A 10,041-nucleotide genomic window follows, 5' to 3' on the forward strand; every position below is an offset into this window, starting at 1 on the left:
ATACAGACAGACAGACAGACAGACAGACAATGATAGATAGATAGATAGATAGATAGATAGATAGATAGACAGACACATTTTCTATTATAAATAATATGTATGAATGAATAGAAATGTATGTGTATACAATTTATATCTTTTATAATATAATTTATAATAATTTTTAGTATATACAATTATTTTATATATAAACATTATACTATTTAATATAAATAACATATGACAAATATTTAAATCTTACAATTTTACAGTTTCTAAAAATAGCTCCATTTTATTCATACAAACAAACAAATAAATAAATAAATATGACTGTATTGCTATTGGTGTTTGTCATTAAAAGCCTCACTTTTGCTAATGCTAATGTTGAATAATGTTGAATAAATAGTGAGACTGGGCTGAAAAATCCCAGAAGTCAAAGCTCGTGCATTCAACACCTGGCAGAAGCGCCCATCAAACTGGAGAGTTTCTTCATCATTACTACAGTGTCTTTCTCTAGAGGGACGAGCCCAGCGATTAGTGCACTATATGCTAGTCTGGATAAAAGTGTTTGCTTAATGACAAGTAACAAAAGACATGCATTTAGTTCCTGCCGGGCACAGTCATTATCTGTCTCATTCAGACGCTTCAGCTGGATCATTAGCCAGAAATTAGTGAGTCACTGAGCGTGAGAAATCCAATTAGCATAGCCGCTTTATTTATGAATTAAGCAACAAATGATGTTAATGATATACTTACTTTATAAGGTTCTCCAGGACCAGCCGTGCATTGGACAGGACCTGTAAACACAAACAAATAAACCAATTGAATGCATTTGCAGCTCATTTGTATCCAAGCCTACAGGCAAAACTAAAACGAGCTACACTGGAGGAGAACTGATGTTTAACTCTATAAATAGGATGATTCAGATGGTTTTGTCATATTCGTGTCTATTTGATAGTGTTTGTTTTTTTTATCAAGAAGATGCAATATTAAGCGTTTGCTCATCTGGAATGTGTCACTTAAACATTTCTGGTTGGATATTAAAACAAAAAAAATTATTATTTTGTATGTGAATCTGCTCTGTTTACAGGAGCAGTTCACCCAAAAATGAAAATGTGTTGAAAATTTACTCAGGCCATCCAAGATGTACAGTAGATGAGTTTGTTTCTTCATTAGAAAAGATTTGGAGAAATGTAGCATTCCATCACTTGCTCACCAATGGATCCTCTGCAGTGAATGGGTGCCGTCAGAATGAGAGTCCAAGCAACGATGCACCCCAAGCCGGTTGAAAATCATAAAAATATGTGACGATTCAAGTTAGTTGAGATGTTAAACGAATTGCTATACATATGGGGGGGGGGGGGGGCGCCACCTGCTGTCAGAGAGAGAATTTGCATCTCATTCGGCCCGTCTGCTGTTACTGTTTCTTTCAGATGTTGTATAGTATAGTTTCACAAAGCTAAAGTCAAAATATTCTGTTTCTGCTTCAGATTTCGAAATTATATAATCTAACTTAAATAAAAAACTGCATGTATGCAGCAACTTTGTCTGGATCGTGATTAAAACGTAGTGGTTGCCTCTTATTTTAAATGGAAAGAGCACAGGCAAAGCTTTAGTTTGTTTATATTTCTTGAATTTTGTATTATTTATTTTATTTGGGATTTCTTTTAAAAAGTTAAATCAGTTTTGTTTTGTTATTTGACATATTTTAATTTCAGAAAGAACTGTGCCGCATTTTGTCTGAGAAATAATAAAAAGACACCATTTCATTTATAATTTGTCTCAAATCACATTTTGTTAATAAAATGGTGAGAAAATCATATTGTGAAATCAGTATTGTGAATCATATCGCATCGTGAGTTGATCAGAGTCACCCCTACTTGTAAAGCGAAGAGCTGCGTGTTTGTAAGAAACAAATCTATCTTTAAAAAGCAGGTCATATGGTATTTTAAAGTGTCCTAATATTGTGTTGGAGTCCCCTACAACAGGTTTAAATGCATCTAAGTTCAGAAAACATTGTAATTTTCTCAGAATATACATTTAATTTTAGAGTCATTTGCCAATGATTTCGAAATGATTCGTTCCAAGCAAGTTCGGAGCAAACCCCTCCCTTCCATAAGCCTACTCTGCTCTGATTGGTCAGCTGGCCAAGCCTGCTGTGATTGGCACAGAGAGGAGTCCTTGAGCAAGTTAGCGAGCGCTACCATTGACAAAGCACCTTTGCATAAAACAATAATATAGTGCTCCAATCCGTTCTTAAAATAATGACATAAAATACAAAACCACTTATGCAAGCGAATCGTGTCCACAGCTAAAGTTTAGCTGCTAAACTGTGAACAGCACACACACACACACACACACACACACACACACACACACACACACACACACGCGCCTTTTCCACTTGCCATTGACTTGAACCCTCAAATATTTAGGCCTAAATTTAAGATTTATATATTTGAATTGCATCTAAAATTTCCATCCATTTGGATTACACAGTTCTACATAAACTAATAAACGTAATGTGGTGCATATTTGTCAGTCCTACATTAATGAAATAGGTCAGATTTCTGCACTCAAAAATCATGGCTTAGTTTATTATTAACTATTTACATCGATTCTATTGAAATAATTCTATTTTCAAAATGCATTTATTCCAAACAAGCAATATTTAATTAGTTAAGATGCAGGAGATTGAAACGAGTTGGATTTATTGATGATAAACATATAAACCTGGTTATTGTGTATTTGAAACACATTCAGTTTATTAGTACTATTACAGAAATCTGTCCAGTTTCATTTATGCATGAATGACAATCACATAAATTTTATTAGTTTATGCTAAAACTGTGTAATGCAAATGGATGGAAATTTTGTAGCAATTCAAATACATACATACATAATATTTGTTGAGTGAATATAGTTTAATTCTTAAGATTTAAAACATTATAATAATAATGTTTTATTTAATTTGTAATTCTTTAATGAGTGAAATTACAATAAAACTACAATAAAAGACCCATGAAACAAAAGTACAACATAAAATAATTAAATGAAAAAAAAAAATTATGTATATAGACACACACACACACACATATATGTATATATATATATATATAGATATATGTATGTGTGTGTGTGTGTGTATATATATATATATATAGATATATGTATGTGTGTGTGTGTGTGTATATATATATATATATACACACACACACACACACACACACACACACACATACATATCTGTATATATATATATATATATATATACATGTACATATACATTTAACAAGAAAATACTATTTTACTTTAAAATTTCATGTTAATTTCAATGGGTTACTTGCCATTTCTTTGCAATTGTTTGTGAAATTTACTAGCAATCTCTGAGTGAATCTCTGAGTGAAGATTGTTTCTACACCAAATTTCTTCACTGTACAAAAATACAAGCAATTTGATAGTGTAGAGAGACCAAAACTTCCATGGTAACAGCAACCTGATTGGTGGATGATTCAGCAATCAAACAATTTTTAAAAAAGAAAGAAAAAAGAAAAGACACTGAAATAACACTGAGTTTCCATATAAAATATTGTCACTTTAAAATCACTTTAAAATCTCCAAGCTCTGTTTTGAAAGGTTTATTGACTATTATTAAAAATGTCTTTCTCTATGGAGAAACTAATGAGAGTTTGACTTTCAGGACCCCGCTGTTGCTCTCCATCTATTTCCTCCAGCCGAAATCACTTTCTACTGGACTTTCATAATCATCCATTAATGGATTCAAAGCATTTGAGGATATTCCATGGGAATATGGTAAAAAAAATAAAACGGCGTAAAAGCTAAATCCCACAGAGAGCGTCAATGCGATGGCGTTTCAAAGCGAGGATTAATATTGGTTTCAGAACTGTGATTTGCTTTCCATGGCTTTGAAGATGCTGCTCCAGTTTCTCGGCGGTTCAGGGAGAAATAGATGTTTATTTTTAGAGGACGGGTGACATTTTTGAGCGTTCATTAAAGCAATCCCAGGAAGTGTTTGACTTTTCATTACAGCAGAGAAGAGAAACTTTGACTTTGCCGATCGCTCTGACAGACTGAGATTGACTTGAAGGACGGTTTGTCTTTTGATTGACATATCATCATAAGTGTAGCATTAGCGTATACATCCTCAGCATATTAACTGTCAGAGTCATTGACACTGTATTTATAGCCTGCCGATGTCACTGGCAGGATCTGTTAGTGGGTCAAAGGTCACTCTAGGACAGCCAAAGGTTTTCAGCAAAACACTTTCCAATCTCCTGTGAGATTTATTTTATGCAGCTGCTATTATGGTATATATATATATATATATTATGGTATCTTATGATATTACCAGGGTATAGGTCCAATAAACAGTGTTGTAGTGTTGTTAACTAAAACTAAAACTATTAAAAATCATTTTTGGTAAATAAAATAAAGTTGAAATAAAATAAAATACAAATATTACATTAAAAACTTAAACAAAAAAACCTTACAACTTAAAAAGCTGCCTTTGCAACTAACTGGAATAAATAAGTTAAGGTCGAAGTACTAAAAATACTAAATTACTAAATAATAATTTTTTGGTAATTGAAATAAAGCTGAAATATAATAAAAACAAATAATAGATGACAATTTTTAACTTAAAACAACAACAAAAAAGTAAGAATTTACCTTGGAAAAGTAACTGAAATAAGTTTAGGTTGAAGCTAAAACTATTCAAAATCCTTTTCAGTCACTGAAATGAAAGGAAATAATGTAAAAAATGAACTAAAATAAAATAAATATTAGATGAAAAACGTTTAAGTTCACAACCACTAAGTTTAAGTTGAGTACTAAAATTACTAATATTACTAATAATATTTTTATTTCAACTAATATTGAAATAAAAACACATTAAAACTAAATAGAAACATTTAAAAAAGGCAAAATCACATAACAAAATTATTAAAACTTAATCTAAAACTAAAATTGAAAATATAAAAATAAAAGCTAATTCAAAATATTAACAATATTGTAATATTATATAGGCCTAATTAATACTAAAATCAAGCTGAAATAAAATAAAACATAAATTTTAGATGAAAAACTTAAACCTAAAAAAAAACAAAAATGTTGCTTTGGCAACTACCTGAAATTAATAAGTTTAAGTTTAAAGTACTGAAATGACTACAAGTGAAATACAAATAAATTAAAGTTAAATACAACTAATAAAATAATGTTTAACAAAACGACAAACTAAAATGAAAATAAACTGAAAATGATAAAAATAAAAAATCTATAACATTATATTATATAAATAGCACTAAAATAACACTGCCGATAAAACAAGTTATGCATGGTAATTCGTGTTAGTCTTGCTCAGCAGACGAGTCTGAACTCTTTTTGACACGCAACACGAAATGAATGCATTAAACCTCCAACAGCGACTAGAAAATTATGCCATGCTGCTTCTTTTGAGAGGACAGACAAACAAACAGACAGCGAGAGAGAGAGAGAGCAGAGGAATAAACACCCTCTGGGTTGAATTGTATGGTTTAATGTGGGAACTCATGTGAATCGAGGCTGTCACAACAACCTGAGTCACTTCAGTCACTTCTCTCTGTTTCCACTGCAGAAATCTTACTCTGTAACTAATACGTCTGGCATTGTGTCATATGATTATACGAGACCGGAGCCAAGGATAAAGGTCAAGTTCTTACTCGATTCAATCCTATTTTCTTCACAATAGCCCAGAATGAACCTGACGTGTATGACCGCGATGAAGGGCAAACATAGTCTTTTTGATCATTCAGGCAAATGCATGGTGAATTACTTGATGTTTCCATCTAGATTTCATTTCTGTTGTCCTAGAGCATCTGAGGACAAACACAGACAAAGATTCCAGCAGAAGAGAGAACAAAAATAACCAGTGTGATAAGACCGAAGCCATTCAAAGGTTCAAGGCCAACTGAGTGTCAGTATTTATGTTCAGGTAACAGCGAGGGCCTAAACATAGCACTGGCACAGTCATCTTACAATACCAATACACTTTGAAAAGTCTTACTTTTACATGCTTTTTCAAACCAAACTGATGGTTTTCATGGAATAATGGCTTGAATGTGGGTTCTTCATGGTAACAGATTTGGAGAAATGTAGCATTGCATCACTTGCTCACCAATTGATCCTCTGCAGTGAATGGGTGCCGTCAGAATCCACACCACTTCAGTCCATCAGATAACATATTGTGAAGTGAAAAAGCTGCATGTTTGTAAGAAACAAATCCATCAAGACATTTTTAACTTTCTTCGGGCTAAAATATGAGTCCGTCCGTAATATTGCTTTCTCCAGTGAAAAAGTCAACTCGTCCGAATCAGGAGAGAAATATGCACAGATCAAGCACTGTTTACAAGTTAAAATGGCTTATTGATGAATTTGTTTCTTATAAACATGCAGCTTTTGGCTAAACAAGATGTTAATTGATGGCGTGGATTACTTGTGGATTATTGTGATGTTTTTATCAGCTGTTTGGACTCTCATTCTGAGCGTATTGAGCGAGCGGAGCGGAATCTTCAGAAAGGCGCTCTGCGCTCTTAAGGAAATATTACCACTCCGCTCCCCGCTCACATGCTCTGGACGGCACCCATTCACTGCAGAGCATCCATTGGCGAGCAAGTGATGTAATGCTACATTTCTCCAAATCTGTTCTCATCTAGACTCATCTAGAGAAAACATGGACATTTTATGGACATGTAATATTGGACATTACATGTTCTGGAGACTCACCAGCATGACCACACACCAGTTGAGGATTCCTCTGTAGTTGCTGTAGCCGCTATTGGAGCTGAGCAGCGACTCCTGCAGCTTATGGCAGCTGAAGAGACAGACAAAATGAGTCAAGCAGTAGCTGATGACATGCTTTCTACCAATAAGTCGTGCATATGCATTTCTGGTCTGATATAACAGCTATTAAAGGCTTCAGACTACAGCCCAGAAAAGTATTTGGACACTTAAAATGTCTGAACGCCATAGCAAGAAATAACATATCAACCAAGTGTCATAAAGAAGTTCCAAGAAAAGATCCTGCAGCATTTGAGTGCATTTACACTCAATATGTCGCTATCTGATGCAATGACAATCAGACATCATAGCATCCCTGACACTGAGTTTATACTGTAAGACACTGATTGAGAACAAGTAAATGTTGAAATGGGTGACGAAATGCAAGAGTTTGAGCAATCTCGCTCTGTGTTTGAGTGTATGAGGAGTGATTGATAAAGGTTATTAAAGATTGAGGCCATGTTGATCTTATCGGTTATATCAGTGATTTCACTTGACAACAGCTCATGCAGGAGTGGCTCAACCTTCACACCTTTACCTGAAGAGATCTACATCAGTGTTGGTAATGTTAACTAAAACGATTAAAATAGTTCTCGCTACTTCTAAAAGCTGAAATAAATATAAATATACAGTGGGTACGGAAAGTATTCAGACCCCCTTAAATTTTTCACTCTTTGTTATATTGCAGTATAAATTAAAAATATTAATATTAAGTGAAAAATGTTTTAAAAATTAGAAAGAAGTACCAAAATTAGTTGAAGTACCAAAATTATTAAACCTAAAAAAAAAATCAATTTATACATTAAAATAAATTCAAATATAAAAACAAATAAAATGACAAACACATAACAAATGACTAAAACTTAAACTCAAATTACAATAAAAACTAAAAGTATAAATATAAAAGCTATTTCAAAATAATAATAAAAACTATAACACCTCTTGTCTACTTTTATATACATTATACTGCAAATGTGAAGATTATTAACTGAAAATAACAAAATATATATTTAAAATATACATTGTACGTATATATTACACAGGAACAGTATGCTAGTTGTTCTGAACGTGTCTGTTATGGTTTTTGTGAATGTCATTAAAAACCTAACTGAGTTTGACACATGCACGAAAAGGAGAACCAGCATTACACACGTTCTTTCACTTCCATTCTCGGTTTAGGAGGCTTGAGGAAGCATCATGATTAGCCTTCAGTGCTTTTAACACAACGGTCACAGCTTCAAACCCAAGCAGACCAGAGTGAGCCATCAACTGAAGTGAAATACTGTATGTGACTGACTGCTGCTGGAGTTATGATACTGTGATTACTCCATGTGCGCGCTTGCACCATTTCTCAGTCCTGACCTCCATAAACTTTCCTGCAATTCTTCTGTGTGCATATGAAGGTACAGAGCATTAATTAAACTTGTATAGTGACTACCAAATGCTGAATGTATTAGTAACTGAATATATATGCATACAGAAAATGTTTAACAAAACTGAAATCCATATGTTTGTCATTGGTTACAACTAGAAAATAAACAAATATGCATGGATGTATAAGAATTTTATATCACTATATGATCATTTGCAACCAGGCAAGCTTCTTTCTGTCAGATATTTTGCTTTAAAAGTGCACTTGTGTTGTCTTTTAAATAAATGCACTTGCTTTGGTATTGTTACAGTGTTACTATTATGGTACATTATGAAATTACATGTCCAATAAACAGTGTTGTTATTATTAACTCAAACTATTAAAAGTAGTTTTCGGTAATTTAAATAAAGCTGAAATAAAAATGAAAAACTTAAACTTGAAAAAAGAAGCTTTTAAAAAAAACTTTTTTGAATTAAAAGGTTGCCTTGGAAAATAACTGAAATAAATTAAAGCTGAAGTACAAAAATTACTAAAATGAAAGCTGAAATATAAAAAGCTACATAAAAATAAGTATAAAATATAATAAATTTCACCTAACAAAATGACTAAATCTTAAACTAAACTTCAAATTTGAATAAAAATACTACATTAAATAGCACTGCCAATATGCCTCTGCATTTGTACAGTATATTATTACTGTTACAGTGTTAATAGTATAGTACATTATGAAATTACCAGGGTACATGTCTAATAAAGTGATGTTATTGTTAACTAAAACTATCAAAAAAAATTGTTTTCGTTAACTGAAATAAAGCTGAAATAAAAGAACGTATGAATACTAGATGAAAAACGTAAAAATTCACACTAAAGTTCTAAAATGACTAAAACTAAAATAAATAAAGATCAAATTAACTGAAATAAAGCTGAAATAAAAGAACGTATGAATACTAGATGAAAAACGTAAAATTCACACTAAAGTTCTAAAATGACTAAAACTAAAATAAATAAAGATCAATAGAAATAATAATACAATAAAATATAACATTGCACATAACAAAATTACTAAAACTTAAACTGAAATTAAAATGATAACTGAACATATTGAAATAATATTGCATAAATAATAGTAAAATAAAATGGCATAGGCCTACATCCCTGCACATGTGTCTGTGCTACAGTATACAAGCATCATTCTCGCTATCTATCTAGATCAGGGCTGTCCAAACTCGGTCCTGGAGGGCCACTGTCCTGCAGAGTTTAGCTCCAACCCCAATAACACCTCTTGTCTACTTTTATATACAGTATACTGCAAATGTGAAGATTATTAACTGAAAATAACAAAATATATATTTAAAATATACATTGTACAGTATATATTACACAGGAGCAGTATGCTAGTTGTTCTGAACGTGTCTGTTATGGTTTTTGTGAATGTCATTAAAAACCTAACTGAGTTTGACACATGCACGAAAAGGAGAACCAGCATTACACACGTTCTTTCACTTCCATTCTCGGTTTAGGAGGCTTGAGGAAGCATCATGATTAGCCTTCAGTCACTAAAGTTCTAAAATGACTAAAACTAAAATAAATAAAGATCAATAGAAATAATAATACAATAAAATATAACATTGCACATAACAAAATTACTAAAACTTAAACTGAAATTAAAATGATAACTGAACATATTGAAATAATATTGCATAAATAATAGTAAAATAAAATGGCATAGGCCTACATCCCTGCACATGTGTCTGTGCTACAGTATACAAGCATCATTCTCGCTATCTATCTAGATCAGGGCTGTCCAAACTCGGTCCTGGAGGGCCACTGTCCTGCAGAGTTTAGCTCCAACCCCA

General features: G+C 32.4%; 1 protein-coding gene across 1 annotated transcript in view; it reads right to left on the minus strand.

Annotated features, from left to right (window-relative positions):
- Positions 1-10,041, minus strand: part of LOC107655125 (diacylglycerol O-acyltransferase 1-like) — a 22,064-nt gene that overhangs the window by 10,259 nt on the left and 1,764 nt on the right. Inside the window, exons 2-3 of the mRNA XM_016442550.1 lie at positions 6,760-6,847; positions 736-776 (exon numbers count right to left, since the gene is read on the minus strand). Of these exons, the coding sequence (XP_016298036.1) occupies positions 736-776; positions 6,760-6,847 (129 nt within the window). The remainder of the gene's footprint in view (positions 1-735; positions 777-6,759; positions 6,848-10,041) is intronic.

This window comes from Sinocyclocheilus anshuiensis, unplaced genomic scaffold (assembly GCF_001515605.1).
Source record: "Sinocyclocheilus anshuiensis isolate Anshui unplaced genomic scaffold, SAMN03320099.WGS_v1.1 scaffold515, whole genome shotgun sequence".
In the NCBI taxonomy this organism is placed as follows: Eukaryota; Metazoa; Chordata; class Actinopteri; order Cypriniformes; family Cyprinidae; genus Sinocyclocheilus; species Sinocyclocheilus anshuiensis.